The sequence below is a fragment of the Tripterygium wilfordii genome, chromosome 14 (genome assembly GCF_013401445.1).
Source record: "Tripterygium wilfordii isolate XIE 37 chromosome 14, ASM1340144v1, whole genome shotgun sequence".
NCBI lineage: Eukaryota > Viridiplantae > Streptophyta > Magnoliopsida > Celastrales > Celastraceae > Tripterygium > Tripterygium wilfordii.
The window spans coordinates 10455931-10475069 of NC_052245.1; the positions used below are offsets into that span (position 1 = coordinate 10455931).

Sequence of the window (19139 nt, forward strand, 5' to 3'; positions counted from 1 at the left end):
ACTTAATAATATTACTCTTAATTTACAACAACGATGGATGGGCACACGCATAGTACAAACCAAAGAATTTATAATACAAAAATAAAATCTTACCATTCAATCCACCTAATAATGACCTAAAGTAGAAGGTGATTAATTCCATTTCCATTTTCCAGTCCTAAACAAAGTCAAATTGAAATTTCTATTAAAAAAAGACCTCTTCCTCTTATAATGTGTCCAAACGAAACAACGTTGTTTGTAGGAGGAGCTGCCCACCTCTGCTGTCCTCCAGTGCTTTCTCTCTCTTCTTTGCTTCTTTTCTCACCGACCCCCTCTCTTCCTTCTCTTACATCATTCAATCCTCCTCCTCCTAATAAATACCACCGAAAAACATTCATAGACAAAATCTCTCTCTCTCTCTCTGGACAATTAAAAAAGAAAGCCAGCCATGATTACCTTGAAAGAAAAGGTAACCGAGAGCTTCTCTCGTCTCTTCGCCGATTCGCCCAACTCTCCTTCTTCTTCCCCATCTGATCTCGATCACAATTCCAAGGTACTTCCATTTGCTCTCCCTCTTGTTTTATTCGGTTTTGTTGCATGATCTGATTGTTTTATGGAATATAGGATGTGATTGGATTCCGGAGTATGTCTTTTTGAGATATTGTTTATGCAATTGTAGTTTACAGTGATTGCTATAACGAGGCAGGTTTCCTGGAAGAATTTGTTTTATATCTTCTTGTTGTTGATGGAGTTTGTAATGAAATTGTGATTTCAGCCTCTTGTTTATTTGATTATTCGTAAATGTATGTATACGATCTGTTTGGAGACACAGAAAATATGATGAAAAGAGAAGAAAAGTAAACTCAAATAAGCATAAGATATATGCATATGGAAATCTGATAATATCTTATTGAAAACAATGATATGTGACGAGCTTTAAAAATTAAAATCCACACACACATGGATACACATATCATGTATGTTTCTCATTTCCATTTTGTCTTCGTTTGAGAACTTAAGCGACTGTAACTGGTGACAAGAAGGTTTTAATTGTGTAGGCCAGGCCATATGATAAAAGGTTTTTTTCATTCGGTCTCCCGTTTGATTGGTCCAAGTCGAGCAAGCACAAAGAAACTCCGAAACCAATCCAATCACTTCCCGTTAGATGGAGAAGTAAGGAATTTCGGCAACAGAATGAGCAAGTTAACAGCTATCAAGATTGCACTGCAACTTGTGATAATGGTGCAGTACGAAAAAGTTCTGATGATTATGAATACTATAGCCCAATATCGGTATGTGGGAACAAACAAACACTTCCTCCTTGTGACAATCATGAGGAGTGCAACTCTCAAAGAAGTAGCAACAATTCTGATGTATTTGAAGAGGCAAATGAACAACAGAGTCCGCAGAAGTCTCTACCTGACCTCACTGATGACTCGGCTTTTATTTCACAAGACTTGTATGAATTCTTGAAGTTATCCCTTCCTAATATTGTGATGGGGCGGCGATGGGTCTTGTTGTATAGGTAATCTTTTCTAGAAGGTTCAGGGAAGTTGGTTTTCCTTATTTTCATTTTGATCTTGATTCGGCAGTCTTTCTTTCCAATGAAGGGCAGTACGTCGAAACATGGTATATCACTCCGCACACTTACCCGCAAAAGTGCTGACCTTCCGGGCCCTTGTTTGTTGGTATGTCATATTTTAATTTATTCTCGAGTTATGATGGTGGTTTGACTTGCCCCCCGTGTGCTTTATAATTGTTAAGCACTGGTAACTACTGAAGACGATGTTATGTGCTTTCTATCATACTAGATTGCTGGAGATATGAGGGGTGCTGTTTTCGGTGGGCTTTTAGAATGCCCCTTGAAGCCTACTGCGAAGAGGAAATATCAGGTAAGTGAACATCCTCTCATACTTTTAGATTAGACTTTCATATGCGTGTGATATTGGCGAGAAGATTTTCTCACTTCTGTTTCATATCTTCTAGTTCGTTTTCTCTGTTTCTTTCCTTTTTACCAAATTCAAGCATGATTTGGTAAAATCTTAATGCATATATCGTTGTGTATTGGTGACAGGGGACGCACCAAACATTCGTGTTCACTACCATATATGGTGCCCCAAGGATATTTAGACCTACTGGTAATCACTTTCTTTAACTTTATAACTCATGCATTTTATTATTTGGACGATATAGCTAGAGATTTTCAGAAATACTTGCTTGCAATATAGAGAATTTTGTTTTCAGCTTTTGGTAAATGATAGTCTTTTCTACCACCTACTAACTCTTTTAGAGTGATTCTACAAATTTGTGGAAGTGGGAGGAATTTTAGAATTTGACAAATGATGATGAATGGCGGAAACGAATATACATAGTGGATTCTTGTTGATTTTCTTAAAGACTCATGTATCCAACCCCAAGCTTTTGGGATAAAGGCTCATGAGAATCACATTTTTCATGTAGTATATAAGATCGGAAAACTATGTTCTTGAGTTACCAGATTAGAGGAAAGTTCTTCACAGTTTATCTGATTTTTGATAGATCAGAGAAATTTGTAGAATCTCCTTATGCTTCACAAGCCATAAAAAAAACTTCCCTTGTGCCTTAAAATAATGTTTTTATTAATGTTGTGACTATGTAAACAGGTGTCAATCGATACTACTACTTGTGCTTGAATGACTTATTGGCCCTTGGTGGTGGTGGAAACTTTGCTCTATGCTTGGATGGAGATCTGTAAGTTTTTTTTTAAGTGTTCTAGTTTTAAGTGTGCCAGTTGATTTGAAATTCTTGAAACCTTTGCTTTGTATAGGTTAAGAGGAACTAGTGGTCCCTGTGAAACATTTGGAAACTTATGTCTGGCCCATAGCGAAGAGTTTGAGTTGAAGAATGTTGAGGTAATCTACAGACATTTAGCTGCCTTTTTTTTTTCTTCCTGTTTACTAGTCAACGGCAATCAGCATATGATTGTGCCCCTAATTCTATTCATTTTTTCCATTAATGCGTTGTTCATGTTACTTTTTATTTTGATTTTACAACACCATTCTCTGCAACTCTTCATACTCTAATACTGCTTGTGCGTTTTCTGATATTTTAGATTCTTCAACAGCTTTTAAATATTTTTGATGCTGGTGTCTATCCGAGGAACTCTGGTTTTTATGAAAAGACAAAAATTTATAGCCCCTAAGAAATCAATTTCGTTTAGCCAACGATTATCGAGTAAAAATATTCTAGGAAAATGAAGGATTCAATTATGAATTATTTATTTATACATCGTTTTGGTTAAATTTTTTTTTTTTTTTTTTTAAAATAAAAACCCTTCTCTCAGTCCGCTGTTCACGAAAAACCCTTCCTCTGTTCATGAAAAACCCTTGAAAAGAGTATAAAGCACGATCTCCAACTCTTAACCGGTGGCATCTTTTGTTTATGAATGATCTGATAAGATAATAATACCCCACTTCGATAGTTCTGCAAAGAATGGATACTTGGTAGTTGGTAAAACAATAGTTGATTCTCTGTTGTTGTTTATTTAGTTTATATTTTGCATACCTCTTTATGGTATTGGAGTTTCGCCGTGGTTTGTTCATGCTCATCATATCCAGCTCCAGCACTCATTTCCAAGGACTAATTTATCGTATAAAATCAAGACAATTAATATGAAATTCATGTTAGGTTGTTATAATATGTTTTTTAGTATCATATAATACATTATCAAAAATTAAGTAAATCTTACGATTCACGGTTCAAAATTTTGATTAATCGATTCATACGATTCGATTTGACAATTTTGACAAATACCATCGTGAAGATAGTTTTTTGTTTGAGTTAGTTCTCACCTCCCGCAAAATGTGATAAATTTGATCGTGCATACAACATAATATTGACATGCAGTGTGTCAACAACCCCACCCCCCCACCCCTTCCACCTTGCGGGGGCATTTGACATGTGTTATTTTGTATTTTTAAAACATGAACTTTATGCTGTTCGAATTTTTTTTGACTTTTTTCATGCACTAGTGCAGTGAGAAATAACCTCGAAACTTTTTTTGTAATTTTTTAAAATAATGCTTGTTATTCATTTTGAGCCTTGGTAGTTTTTTTATTTTTTTTATTTAACTTAGCCCTTGGCGGTTAGAAATAAAGTAGTGTGCGTTTTTTCCCCAACATGGAATCCACAACCACTACCCTTCGAGTGCGCACTAGGTAAATCCATGGGTTAGTGCTATAACCAGCAAAACACGAATGTCATGCAAGAACAAGGTACTTCCATGTATGGGCTGATGTAGGAATTGATCCCTTTAGTAATGGATTGATACGAGGGTTTTTATTTTTTTATGGAGCAATGGTAGTTATAATACTCTACTATTTCTTATCCATGCAGCTATGGGGATTTGCGCATGCCTCACAATACCTTCCATGACGCACCAGCACAAGACTTGGGAAGAAACTAGTGTACGTTTCGCTACGTTGTTTTGGCCGTTGTTTATTCTTTCCCCATTCGAAATTTCAGATTTGATCCAGAAGTGATCTAGGTTATACATGCAAAGATACCTCAGGCTTTTAGAATTGTTGGTATTTGTGGGTTCAAACTCATGTCCAACATTTCATTATTTGCCGCAGAAAATTATCGGTATGTAAGAGTCAGAATTGCTAGTTTGCTGCGGAATCCTTGAATCTTTATGCAACTCAGTTCCATTATCACCTAATTTTATAATTGTTCATTGAGCTTCTCAGGAGAGATGACCGCCATAAACTATGTGAAGCTTATGATCCCAATCAATATTCGAGTCGATCATCGACTACTGCAATCTACATTCTTTTTAAACAATAGTTTGGCTTTTGCCACATTCTGTGTACTCAAGAACTGAAATCATAAAGCAAATATACGTTGGTGTACAAACATTGTTAGGCTCACCATCTTGTACAAGAAAACAGCCATCCATAAGCCTGAAGAATCCATTCGCGAAGACAAAAAACAAAAACAAAATCGAGCAGCAGCTTCGAAAGTTCCAATAATTTATTAAAAGAATACAAGCTTAGCTGAGTCAATTTCATTTCATCAGATGATACTACATAATCCAGTGTAACTGCCTCGACGTCTTCCCTCTGCTCAATTACATACCTGTTAACATTAATGCCATTCTCTTCTAAGAGAAACAGCTGGAAATTCCTTGTTCCAGAGACCATTTGAAGGAGCCTCATGATTCTAACGAACCATCATCCCCAGGCAGGCCAAATAAGCGGAGGTTACGATCCATCGAACCAACTGCCACGTATTTTGCATCTTGACCAAATTTTACACAAGTGGTTTTACCTGCAATGCAATAAAAGTAGTCATTGAGGACTGTAACAAGAGTTGCAAAGTCAAATGTAACAACCATAAAGGGAAGCAGATAGCTGACCAACCTGTGCCAGACAAGTCTGGGAAAGTTTTAATACAATTCCATTCCGCTTTAACACTGGCAACTTGGTAGATTCTGCAGGAAAACAAGCCTCAAAAAGTTAATCTAAAGGGTTCATCCAAATGAAACTCATTTAAGTTCTCATCAGGGTGCTACAACTCTTCATGCTATCACTAATAAGATTCATTCGAGGTCACCTAATATCTGCGCCTGCAACTGCGAGGTAACTTCCGCTATGATCAAATTCCGCTGCAACAAACCAGAAACCGAGAACCCATTATATAATTTTTTTCCCTCATTTTGGATCATCTAATTGAAAAGGAAAAACATCGACATGGAGGAAACAAAAGTCCCCTCATTTTTCATCACGAAGAACTTGTCATCTTATAAAAAAAGCCCAATTCAAAAACCCACACGTTAAGGGACGCAGATGAAACACATGAAGAAGACGAGCAAAGTACTTCCGTTGCTCATATAAATTTCAGAAAAATCACAAATACAAATGGGCAAGTTTTGGAGAAGGTTCTATCCAATTTATAAAATATGTAAGAATATCTTTGAAGCAGAAACTGTTCCACAAACAAGAAAATAATAAGCTGGTTTTCTTCATATGATGATTGAGGCAATCAATGTTCAAGACCAAGATATTACATACCATAGTTTGTTGGTGTATCTGAATCATCAAATCTGAATGTTCGGATGTTCTTCAATTTACGTAGGTCAAATACTTTAACACTATCATGAGCTGCAGTCTGTCCAGTTCAAACATATAAATGAACGCAACTATGATACACTGCACATCTGCAACCCCAACCAAAATAAAAAGAAACAACAATAGAGAGGTAAAATTACCGCAAGGAAGTATCCATTTTCCGAGAAAGACATAGAAGTAATTGGCCCAGTTTGCCCTGATTTAACGTGATCATCAAAATTTGCAACATTTTGCTGAAAAATGAAGAACTTGTTATTAACAGGGAGAAAAAAAACTCTTTCATGCTGATTGTCAATCCGGTAGTTTTATACCTGACTTTTTACATCCCAAATTTTAACAAGGGCCCCAGCGGTGCCCGTTCCCAGAATAAGACCATCAGGATGAAATGCAGCAGATGTGAAGCCCTCAGATCCTGAAGTATCCGTAACCTACAAAATTGAGAATGCAATGTGTCCAGCCAGCATGAGGATAACATAGTAATAAACAAATCAAATTTCTAACCTAAAAGTAAACAACAAATTTCTATTTCACAAGTTCAAGTAGCATCTGCAAATAACTTATCATATATATATTAGGGTTATTAGAAACCTTTATCAAAATCTTATGCAAATTTGATGAATCAATAAAAAGGGGATTGAGATGGGGGGAGGGTAACATTTTATCAAAAAAAAAAGCAAAAAAATTACCAGCCCAGATTTTTTTCCCTAAAAAGAAGTGGAAACCAAAGAGAGCTTTTTTCTGGTCCTTTCCAATAATCATCTAGCAAATTGTATTGACGATAGTCTAATTCTCAGTCCAAATTCCAATGTGAAAGTAGTAACAAGGATGGACACAGGGGTAGAAGACAATGAGTGACACGGCCACAAGAGATTGAGCACCTACTATACTTATTTAGCAACCATGAGGTAGATGATAGCAGTCTTTTTTAATAATCAATAGCAATATCATTCTATATCCTATATTTCTTCGATAGCAACAAAGGTTCATGGATTTCAGGAAACCCATTTCCAAACTTGCGGCTTGCCCTACTTCACATTTTCTCCTACAAACTCTCTTAGCATGAAATTAGAGTTACTTGTTAGTAGTGTTGTCAAGCGCACAAAGAGCAAAGGCATTGCTTTGCTTCAAAGCGCAAGATGCACTTTAAGTGCGCGCTTCAAAGACGCGAAGATAAAAATTCATAAATTATGTAAATTCAGTAATTATAATATCAGCACAAACAAATTCAAGCTAAATTATAAGCAATCATCATATGAAATTCCAAAGCAAATACAATTATAACATAATACAGTCATACAGAAACTAATTCACAAGTCCATACTCACATAACAAACTAACAAACACAAATATTAGAGTCAATTAAACATAAAGTCACAAGTTGACAACAAAAACTTAAGAGAGAGAGAGAGAGAGAGTGACCTGCGCCAAGCAGAGTGCAGAGGAAATATCATAGAAGGACCATGTACTGTCAAGAGAGGCAGTCACAAAGTAGTTGTTTGTGGCATGGACAGTGACAGCTTGCACCTGAAAGAAATAATAAAATAAATTTTGCCCATCAAATAACAAACAAACTAGAAACAGGGTATAGCCACACAAAAAAACAAGGGTAGAAAAGAACACAATCAGGCAAACCACACAGAACACAAAGAAAGTGAAGTCCATCAAACTATGTTGTTGCATTGACTTTCAGCAACATTCAAGAAACCCTCTCATATACAGCCACTGTTAATCCAGGATAACGAAACTCTTTTCAAAAAAGAAAAGGATTTAGCAAGGAGACACCGAAAATATCAATGATTCTAAATCAAATAGTGTTCCTTCTCTCTTATCCATATTTCAGGTATGATTTCCTTTCTAGGAAAAAAAGATGAATATTGCAATCAATCGCCCATCTCCACTTAAAGAAAAAGAATTGTGCCCAATACGGAAATCAAAAGGAATGTTAAGCGTTTTTGCCAAATCTCAAACTTGTCCGTCAATACGGTTCATGTTTTCATTAACCAGCAATGCACGTGCTGTAAAAATACGCAAATGATAAAGAACAAAAACTTTAGGTAAATTGTGCCTAAAGCTGTGTATCAAGGTGTTTCGCTAACGTGAACTCAAGAAACAAAGACAACAGTTTCTTCAAAGCCTTCAAGCCTAGATGAGCATCCTCTTGCCCAATATAATAGAGATGCCACATTGAGACCTACAAAGTTTAACTGAGATAAATACTGTTGAATATGAAAAACAAAAAATCTCTAAAATACAACTGAGTGTGAAAGGTAACAACTAGAATAACTCAGGACGGGCAGACAAACATATGAAGAATACCAAAAAAAAAAATGACCACATGGGAAAAGTATATATATACTTCTGCTGTATGATCTTTCAAGACGTGCCTACAGTCGTAATTCCCATCTTCAGCCCCTTGCCATATACGAACCGTCTGCATCAACAAAGAAAAAATAATAATTAAGCATGCAGTGCAAGCTTAAGTTAAAACGGAGAAACGAGCATGGAGTGTTTGATACCATAATAAATAATTTCTTGCTTTTATCCAAATTTCAATTCACGACCTCTAGTCTCAGTTTGTTAACAACGTCAACCCTAGCATCTCACACCAATAGTTACATATGAAATGGCCACCAAGCATCATTTTCTTTTTCTTTTTGTCAACTTGGATGCCCGCAGGAGGGGGATTGGTTTAAGGATTTCAAGGTGTTCATTTCGGAGAGGAAAAGAAGCATTTAGGGCAACAGGGAGGGGAGAGAAAGAGAGATTGAGACTCTTGTTATTAGGAGAGAGAAACAAGAGATGAAAGAGGGAAAGAAGAAAAGAAAAATCAAAATTCAGGAAAAAGCAGTCAACCAAATGAACAGAAGTCTGAAAACAGCATTAATTTGAAACTTTGAACTACCCCTACCAACTTTTGAACTCTCAGCAAGTCTTTCACATGAGAGTGATTTGAAAGACTAGCTTCAACAGTAAGATAAAGGAGACAGACTATGGGGAATAAAACAGGACAATGTAGCACAGTTTTGTATCAATCCTAGGTTCAGTTTGATTCATTCTCTGTAGCAACAAGAAAACCTACCACCTTACCAAAAATGGTATCATTCAATATATGAGATTCTGCCCAAAGATATGTTCACACTCCCTGAATTATTGTTGTTTTCATTCCCAATCCTTATTGTCACCAGGAGTTGCACTTTCTGCATTTTTAAAGAAACATTTGCCAATGTGCCAATCCTTTCCATTTTTTAAAATTTCAGCTAAGGAAAAGAGATATCTTTTTATCAAAAACTAAACATAGTCAAGTACACCAAAATATATTAGCTTCCCGTTACATAAATAACACCATTTTGTGCTCGAATATCCTGTGCCATTTTACATGGAAAATCAATGGTACAGATTAAGACGTACAAACAGACATTACAAAACTGAAACATGAATAATTGAATATTATGCACTTTAGGTCAAAATATATTGATCATTTAAAAGGCGATCCAAACTTCTAAACAAATGATAATTGAGGACGGGAACAGACACAGCTTACCTTGTCTGCTGAGCCGGTCAAAACTAAATCACCCTCACCCACAAACTTTACGCTAGTAACCTACCAGTGACAAAATGCATGATCAGCCAAGAGATCCTACGAACAGACAGAAGCACAAAAGGGAGGGGAAAAACCTTCTTCGAGTGACCACTGAGTGTGGATAAGATCTCTCCTGAAGGTCGATCAAAAACTACAGCATTTGCATCAGCCCCTCCGGTTGCAATTATGTCCTTGGAAATTATTTTTAAAAAAACATGAGCTCAGAGAAAATAACTTTACATAAGTAAATGGTGCATCTGGCCAATATATATTGTGAAAACAAAGCCAAGAATAACTGACAATTTCTGTGGAACTTAATAGTGAAAGTTGTACAAACAAAGACATCTAAAAACACAAAAATATCTTCAGCACACACATAGATCACAGTTGTGTGAGACAATGCCGACACCAAAAATTTAACACAAAGCTACAATACAATGCTACATGACAGATTTCCAATCGTAGCAGCTTATTCAGATATTGTCATGCCATACAATATTTGAAGTTTCTTGAAAACAACATTTGTATGCTATGATAGTTCATAAATACAAGGCACTTTCATAATTTCCTCAGACATTTAGGATTGAAGGTTCCAAAAAGTATAACATGACATACTAGGAATGCAAAGAGTGAGACTGTGTGTGTGTGTGTGTTGGGTTTTGGGTCTGCTTTCTTTTTCTTCATTTTTAATTTGGGCAGGAGAGGGGAGTTGAATTTTATCTGTTCTCATTTCTCACTCTAATTACAAATTAGCAACTACAAGCAGCTCCACATGAGAAAGAATATCGTCCAAAGTCTCTAATTCACAAGTAGATACAAACACTGAATGAGAATGATCATATCATAGTAACTGCCATGTCATACCCTGGCATGATGGATATCGAGTGATATGATGCCTGGTTTGCTAGTTTTGTGAAGTGGATGACTAGAAAGCTGGGTATATCTCTCCAGTGCATCAACAGAAGCCAATGTTGCGGAGATCTGGAAAGAAACAAAGAAAAGGGAAAATGGAAATAACGATGCAATTAACAACACCATTGTTAATTAAACAATGCTGCTCAAAGAAAACTGAACTAGCTCATTATATAAGGTTGAATATATAGACCAATTAAAACACTTAACAAATGTTCAGTACTAGGGAAATGAAAATAATCAAACCACCTGGCGCTTCTTCCGCTGTTGTGAGAGAGCTGCATTACATTCCGTTAAGTCAGCTATGATGCTAGCAGAAATTCCAGGGCATGCTTTCTTTGCACCAGGGCCCAACTCTTCATCTTCAGCAGCTATCATAATAAGAACATAACTCAAATGAATGCTAGGGTACTAGTAACAATACATTAACAAAATAACAAGCACATAGGGAAAAGAAAGAAAGAAAAAAAAAAAAACAAACCTCTTTTCCCATTGCTAACCACCACAGTAGAGGCATTGACTGACACAGCTGTTGAAGTTGACATAGGTATCTGCCTCTCAGCCTGTGCAAGTAATGACCTTGCTTCATCCCTCTCCTTCTTTAGTCTTGCAATCACACGACAAGCAGCATCATGCTGCCAAAAGATGAAGCACAACAAAAATCCATCTACTTAGGAACATAAAGTAAGAAAAGTGTTTATACATCAAGGGCAATAAAAAGACACAAGAAAGAGAGTAAATTAAAAAAAAACTATTCATGCAAAAAAAACTTTATCGAAGCAAAAATTCAAACTAATCTTATTCTGCTGAAAGACGGAGTTGAGCTAGAAGCACATAGTAATTGCAACAGTTCTTCAACACATACGCTAAGCTAATCTATATACAATACTTAAAAGCTCAAACGTTTCGAGCTTATACATCGCGCCAAGTAGCGGTAGCAACACTTTTTACTAAAAAATAAAACATAAAAATCTATGTGATTTAAATGATAATTGTACCTAACTTTATAATTCCATTGCCATAATATAGATACGCATATTGAAAATTAATTTATATGTAGTATTTATTAAAACTCAAATTTTGTATTTTGTTGGCACTTCCAGCGCAATTTTGTGGGTTCCCGACTAGTTCGTATAAAACAAAATCAACCATCTTCATCCGATAAATTGAAACTCAAAATAAAACTTTCATAAGTTCATATATTTACAAACAGAACCTCCATTCTTAAAAAGATTGGCATAGATTCTTCAGAATCTGCTAATTAAAGAATCGAAGTCAAGTAAAGATGTCGTTGATACCAAATTATAAAATATAGGCTCTACCAGAAGAATTGACATAGGATTCCTCCTTGAGATGAAAAGGCATTGAATTATTGAAAAAAGAGTGCTTCATCCTCAAGATTCAACTTTGTTGAGAAGAAACAATGAAAATAACTTCAAAGTGCACAAATGTTAAATAATTACATGGAAAGAGAAAGTGCAGAAGTGGAACAAACTTATGATTGTAATCAATGTTGTTGCCAGAAGGAACAGAGATGATAAAGAGGCCAAGAAAGTGCTAACATAGAGATACAATATCATCTAAATGGGAAATTAGTTGCGCACAGCACACAAGACAGAAAAAGACGAAGAACAAAGAAACATCTTTTGCTAAGATAAACCAAAAGATGACATAATACAAGTATAAACTGCAATATAATAATACAACTACTGAAGGTACCTGGTATAGTGCATGGCTCAGCTCCTGCCTTGCTGTATGTAGTTGTTGCTCCAAAGCAAAGTTTGATAACATCAAACTATCCCATTCCTATAAGAAGACAAGTAAAACTACTATAATAATTAATAAATAATAAGATGAATACAAGTACATTATAACAGTTTGATCAACTCTACAGTATTAACACGTGGCAATCAAGCTCAGTAAAAATAAAGCAGACAATCAAAAAAATGGGTGAAAATGTCAACAAGCTTCAACACTCATCAACTTCATCTTTTTAATAATAGGAACTTCATTAAAAAAGAAAGCCATGGTGGGGCACCTGCTCGGCAAAACATCTACAAAACCAAAGAAAACTACTCATCGACTACAGAAATGACACAAAAAACAGAGAATCTAATTACTCGTGGTATCCATGGTACCAGGAAAATAATTGTGGTACATGCTACGTATGGGCCTCAAATTTCAAAGAATCGATTGATTGCATGGGCAAAACAATTCATATAACAAAAACAACACGTCAACACCAATACACAATACCACAGAAACATACTACAGCAAGCACGCACTTTTATACTTGCTAAACTACAGTATGTCCTGAAAACGAAGTTGCATTTCCATCTAAATCTGCCAACAAAGGGTAACATAACATATGTACATACGTTTTGGAACATTCCAATCATCCCAGGTATGCTAGCAGTCTGCACCATCCTTGGCTTTACAATCTGCAAGGCATGCCCGTCTATATGAATAATAGCAATAGTAGCTATACAATTCTTATAGGAAATTTTTAAGTGCACATATAGCACAAAAATCAAAGTTTTGCATACCTTGCCTGTTTTTACTGTGACGATATCATCCATAGTAAGTGGTTCACCGGTGATTGGGCATTTTCCATAATCCTATTCAATAAGAGACAACAGTAACAATACCTATCAGAGTAATTCAATTGCCGAATTAATAAGAACACATAGAAGTACGAAAATTCGGGAAACATTTTAGAAGGGAACACACAATTAATTCCCTACAAACCACTAAGTTGTAAAGTAGTACATATGCTGCCAAAGAAAGACAATGATAGCGAGAAGGCGTATCATTTGAGAGGAAAGATAATTTTATTTTCAACAATTTTCCACAAATCACGCAATATCTGTAGTGGCTTCACCAATACATGGTCTATAAGGATATCTGTTTCTAATTTCTTTGCACTCAACAAATTTTAAATTCTGAAATTTAAATTTTCATCTCTACTAATACTAATGTAACCGTTGAAGCCGAACTAAGAAGTAAATTTGGGTTGAAAAAACTATCATAGTAAATAAAGCCCAAATGGTGCATTTAGCTCAATTACAAGGGAAGGTTTATCAATCTCAATAATATTTTCAGCTATCAACCCTGCAAATCCAGATTTCAAAACCAAAAAAATCAAACTTCATGTTATTATCTGGGTAATCAAACAACAACTAACGTCCACATTCCTACTGTAAACAAAATGGCACAATAATTTCGGCTTCCAAAAAAACCGACAATCAAAAGCACTAATAGAGCAATTACTTGTCTTCGTCCCGCTCAAGCGCAGCATAAAAAGAGTCAAAAATTTTCTAGTTCCCAAATCTTGATGGTGACCAGCAGACAAATGCAAAAGAAAACCCTAGAAAAAGATAAAACAGTGTACTTGAAAATTACCGATATGTGCCTCTCAATTAAGCGCTTCTCGAAGAGCAGCCCAGACGTCCTTACAACGACGGGCTCTTCCGGCACCTCGCCGGATACTGTATGTACATTAGCAAAACAAAAGCAGGTACATGAGATCGAGAAACCAGAAGAAACAACATAAATCGAAGTATAACACAAAGAAAGAGAGAAATTTGTTACTTGAGCAGTTCATAGAATTAGGGTTTCACGCGTGAGCTATTCCCTGCTGCTTTTGGAGGACTGAGGAGGAGGGAAGCGGAGGCTACTGCTTCACTACCAAGACCAATAAATTTGATCGGTGAGGGAAAAACAAAGTAATTCGTGAAGTCACAATAAAGCTGGTCAGTGTTTCTAGATTAGGGAAGCGGACTCAATAGTTGGGCCAAGCCCAGATTTAAAGGAATGGGTTGGGCTGGATCCACAAAACTGTTGGATCAAAATGCTAAATAAACAGAAAACACGTCTTACCCATTTGACCGGCCCATAATGGGTGATTTTCTTCTTCTTTTGGCCAAGGGTAATTTACCAAATGGCTAGGATGAACAAAGAAACAAAAAAAGGTCCAACTTCTTACTGATTGTCTAATGTGAATTTAATGCCTAAATTATAATTAACGAAGATGTTGAGAAGGGCGGAAAAGTAATTAAAAAATATGACACTCAATTGACGATATATCAAGTTATCACAGATCACTGGCGCTTGTTAGAAATATTAGGAAAAACCATGTGTGAATGGCTCCTAAACCCAAAGATACAAGTGTATGTGTGCAAATGTCTCACATTGGAAACTTTTTATGAGAGGGAGTGTTGGACTTATCATTTGGGCCCATGGGCATCCAAGGTTTTGTGATGTAGGGCTGTTACTGGTATGGTAAATTATCCATTGGTATACCATTACCGATCAATTGGTTACCGAAAATAGCAGAAGATTGGTATACCGTTACCAATTGTTCGGTACGGTAAATTTACCGATGATTTCGGTAACGGTAACGGTAAGCAAAGTTCAAAACCGATAAATTTCCCGATTACCGACATATATATTAAATATATATTAATATTATTTTTAGTTTTATTTAATTATGACCATTAGATTGATCTAATTTAATCTAGACCATTGATTATTTTTAGGGTTATCATTTATATATCACTCGTAGCAATTTCATTAACTTTAAAGCAGCTTTTGCTACATAACAAAATGCTTTGTTGGTATTGATTACATGTTTTTCTTCTCCATTTCCATTATGGTCTTTTATCTTTATTTATCTTGTTTCTTCTAGCTTTCATGCTATGGAGTTTAAAACACTTCGGATACTAAAAATATTAGAAATTAATGAAATGAAAGATTTTCCATTATAGATTGTTGGAATAATGTTATGTGAATTCTCCTTTCTTTTTTTCTCCGATTGATAGGTATTTTCTCTTATTCACATGTAGCACAATGATCCTTCTCATTAATCTATCATTTTTATTATTGGTATTGTAGGCAAGATGAAAGTGTTGTAGTTTCATACAATGACTATTAAGCACAATGCTACTTGATGCATTTTTTTTCTTTTTCTTTTTTAAATAAGTTTAAGAATTGGTAAATTTACCAATTACCGACTTACCATTACCGATCGATCGGTATACCGACCATCGGTATACCGACTCTTCCGGTAACGGTAACGGTAACATTTTTTGAGTTACCGAAAGAATTGGTATGGTAACGGTATTCCGTGTTTGGTAACGGTAACCGTACCAATAACAGCCCTATTGTGATGTAGAGACTTCCACACTATGGGTCATTGGGCCAAACTACCACACGCGTGTTGTCGGTCGGGCGGGCAAGTCGAGTCCGTCTCAAACTAATATTTGATTGGGTGATTAAATTTAATTTCGTCTCAAACTAATAGTTAGAAATGAGTTCTAACTCTTTGAGATTTTCTTTCACTATATAAACCATAGAGTGGACGACTTCCAAATTACACAGAAAAATATTCTCTCAAACAGTTTCTTTTTCATCTGTGTTCGTTCTTCTTGAGTGCTGCTGATTTAAAGTCAGTTCAACAGACACCTATTCCACATAGTGTTGCGAAGTTCAGTTTAAGGGTTGCATCTTGGGAGATGAAGCACGGTAACCTGCTAAGCACTCGATAGGCAGGAGTTATCACCTTAAGGAGATTTGGGTTCCCCATACCTCACTTTTGTAGAATCAGATTCCAGGATTTGTTTCGATTTCTATTATTATTTATATGCTCTGTAATTTGTCTATTGGTAATCAATAAAATTGTTTCTTGTGTTCTGTTCTATGATTTTCTACAACTGCTTTACTTTACGCTAACTCAAGCACATATTGTTATCAACTCATTAGTCGACGTCATCGTCATTCGAGTCTTTATCCCAAAAGTTTGAGGTCGGCTACAGGAATGTATGAGAAAATCAATGAAAATCCATTATGTGTCGATGTGACTGAAAAAGTCTAGCTCAGCCACATGCAGTACGTGACAATTCATCATTGGATTCGCAGGAATATCAATGTTAAGGCATAGATGTCATTTCTAAACCACAGGTACTCTGTGCCTGCACTTTCATTACCAGTACGCATGTTTGCTCGTGTAAATTATTCTGTACAGAACTGACTTGACAATGTTGAAGACAAACCAGTAAAATGTTCTAACTAAGCATCGTAGGATTCTAAAATCTCTCCAAATCTTTGGGCCAAATCCAATGCTCGTGTTTTACAGGTAAGTCTGTTATATACTCCTAAGCTTAGGGGTTTATACTGAAATTGGAAAGAACATGATAGGAACACTGACACGAATATATAAAATGTGTGTATTTATTTTCCATGTTATTTGCATGCATGTGTTGGTCTGCACTCTGCACTGCAAAGTGAGACATCCACAGCTTTCATGGAGTTTATATTCTCCGACAAATTGATTCCTAATACTTGTTAATGTCGACCACTTGGAAATGGCAGTACCCCCTAATCAAGCATTTCATGTATTGCATAAATTCTAATTTTATCTATGGAAAAGAAAATATCTTTCCATAAACCCCATCAAATTTTTTTCCTGTATATTTGATGCCGCAACAAACAATTAATCAATCACTTGAAATCAGTCATTCTGTGTAGTTTAGAGCATGGACAAGCACTCTTCTTTGTCAAAAGAGAAAGGATAACTTTAACCAACCCTAAATACTTAAGAGCATCTTCAATTGGTCCCCTAAAATAGGGGAAATGCTATTTTAAGGGATCTTTTTGTATTTTCACCTCTCCAACGGATCTCTCAAACAATACCATAAAATATGGTTGGTTATACTGAATATCTCGGTTAAGAAAAGTCTCACATCGTTAAAATAAAAATGTAATGGAAAAGTCTCTATTAAGAGCAAAGGTTTGCTCGACTTAGTAAGATATGTTTTAAAGTCATGAGTCTTGAAAGGTCTTGGAAGTCCTGTGATGGGTTGGGTTTCAACTTGAACTGGGGAAAACATATAATATCTTACAATAATTGTTAAGTTTAGGCAACCAAGTCCATTGGTGTTTCCTACAAGTGGTATCAAAGAAAGGTTGTTTTAGCTTAAATGTGGGTTGTACATGTATGACTCCTGGGTCCATTCAGTGGGCTAGCGCCCAGCCCACAAGTGAAGGGAAGATTGTTAAGAAAAATCTCACGTCGCTAAAGTAAAGATCTAATGGACAAGTGATAAGCCATAAGGTTTCCTTACTTAGTAAAATGCGTTTTAAAGTCTTGAGCCATGAAAAGTGTTGGAAGGTCCTGGAAGCCCTGAGGACTTAGACTTGGAAAAGCGGATAGTATCGTATAATAATAGTCAAATTTGGGCAAGTGAGTCTACTGATGTTTCCTACAGTCCCAAATTTGGGTATACCTACAATTCTCAAAACTCAAAAAATGATTGTTTTAATTTAAAGTTAAAGGTAAATATAGATAATGTAAGTTATGTTGGTTTATATTAAAATATGAGATGAAATATTGAAATATCATATGTGGTTGGACTTTAGAATACTAGTGAAAAATATTGCATCTCCTAAAATAATTTTTTGGTTAAAATAGGAAAAAGGATATCCCTATTTTGGGATACATGATTTTAGATGTTTGCTTGCAGCATTAACTTCCATTTTTTTTCAAACCCAAGAAAAACAATACTTAAATATACTTATATTGTATCACCCTACCCAAGACACCTCACGTAAGTCTTAAAATCTGAATCGGTCTGATATAATCAAATTGAGTGATTTATAAGTAAAACTTCACTCCCTCTAACACAATCAAGACTTTTTCTAGGATTAAGTATCATAGACGACAGTCCAGAAGAACAAAATTGTGCAAGCTCAGACACAAAGCGAACAATATTGATTTGTAGTGTTTAGGGTAAATTTTTTAATATGGTATCGAAGTGAAGTCTTGGTCCAATTAGACGTGACCTCTACATGTCCACTTGTTGAGTCTGGCATAACCCAACTCACAAGTGTGAGGGAGTGTCAAGACTAAAGAAATATGACATCAGTTTGTGATAAACACAGTCGCATGGTTTATAAGCAAAGCTAGTTCCACTCCCTCTCACACAATCAAGGCATTTTTTGGGTTTAAGTATCATAGGTGACGATCTAGAAAAACAAAACCATGCGGGTTTATGCCCAAAGCGGAGAATATTGATTTGGAGTGGATTTTTGGGTCAACATGTAGATATTTGTGTGGCATGACGCTATTACTTTCAGTTGGTGAATCCATGTATGGCATGACATGACTTCATGAACACCCTAAAGACCCTGCATCTTTGGAGGACTGGCAAAACATACTTATCCAATCAAAAAATGGCATTGATTAATTAGGTCACAGTTAATCAACCATATTGATCTCATCTTGCTTCAAAGATATGCATTATCGAAGAATCTGAATCTTTGGCATGCATGTGAATAGTGGGCACAATCTAGGAATATATGTTCTCTATATCTCTTCCTGCCTATGTGTATAATTGTATATAGGAGGAGTCGTAGTAGAGTGGAACATAGTAATCTTGATAATCTATTCAATGTTAAGCATATATTTCACCATCTAAACAACTTCTATTGTGTCGAATTTTTGCCAGAAATGTACAGTATCTATACCCATGCACACCATTATATATGCGAACAGACCAACCATA

General features: G+C 35.8%; 2 protein-coding genes across 2 annotated transcripts; one reads left to right on the forward strand and one right to left on the reverse strand.

The window, feature by feature from the left end:
* The first annotated feature begins 214 nt into the window (after positions 1-214).
* On the forward strand, positions 215-4708 carry LOC120015139 (oxidation resistance protein 1). The gene is made up of 8 exons (XM_038867364.1): positions 215-532; positions 1038-1504; positions 1595-1667; positions 1791-1871; positions 2054-2117; positions 2622-2709; positions 2786-2870; positions 4354-4708. The coding sequence occupies exons 1-8, from the start codon at positions 428-430 to the stop codon at positions 4390-4392; spliced, it is 1002 nt and encodes a 333-aa protein (XP_038723292.1). The 5' UTR covers positions 215-427; the 3' UTR covers positions 4393-4708.
* A 241-nt stretch (positions 4709-4949) lies between these two features.
* On the reverse strand, positions 4950-14329 carry LOC120015137 (pre-mRNA-processing factor 19 homolog 1). The gene is made up of 18 exons (XM_038867363.1): positions 14170-14329; positions 13981-14066; positions 13125-13196; positions 12957-13019; positions 12298-12384; positions 11060-11213; positions 10828-10949; positions 10531-10647; positions 9762-9857; positions 9628-9687; positions 8443-8517; positions 7506-7610; positions 6398-6514; positions 6227-6319; positions 6030-6126; positions 5572-5623; positions 5379-5449; positions 4950-5286 (listed from the first exon to the last, which is right to left on the reverse strand). Exons 1-18 carry the CDS (start codon positions 14180-14182, stop codon positions 5171-5173), a joined length of 1596 nt encoding a protein of 531 aa, XP_038723291.1. The 5' UTR covers positions 14183-14329; the 3' UTR covers positions 4950-5170.
* Between the last annotated feature and the right edge of the window lie 4810 nt (positions 14330-19139).

Bases quoted from the DNA above. Each gene is read 5' to 3' on its own strand.
- LOC120015139 (XM_038867364.1), top strand. From the start codon at position 428: ATGATTACCTTGAAAGAAAAGGTAACCGAGAGCTTCTCTCGTCTCTTC. The intron at 1,872-2,053 runs GTAAGTGAACAT...TATTGGTGACAG, and splicing joins CTGCGAAGAGGAAATATCAG to GGGACGCACCAAACATTCGT. The intron at 2,710-2,785 runs GTAAGTTTTTTT...TGCTTTGTATAG, and splicing joins CTATGCTTGGATGGAGATCT to GTTAAGAGGAACTAGTGGTC.
- LOC120015137 (XM_038867363.1), bottom strand. The intron at 10,648-10,827 runs GTGGTTTGATTA...GTTTCTTTCCAG, and splicing joins AACAGCGGAAGAAGCGCCAG to ATCTCCGCAACATTGGCTTC. The intron at 5,287-5,378 runs GTTGGTCAGCTA...ATTGCATTGCAG, and splicing joins CCCAGACTTGTCTGGCACAG to GTAAAACCACTTGTGTAAAA.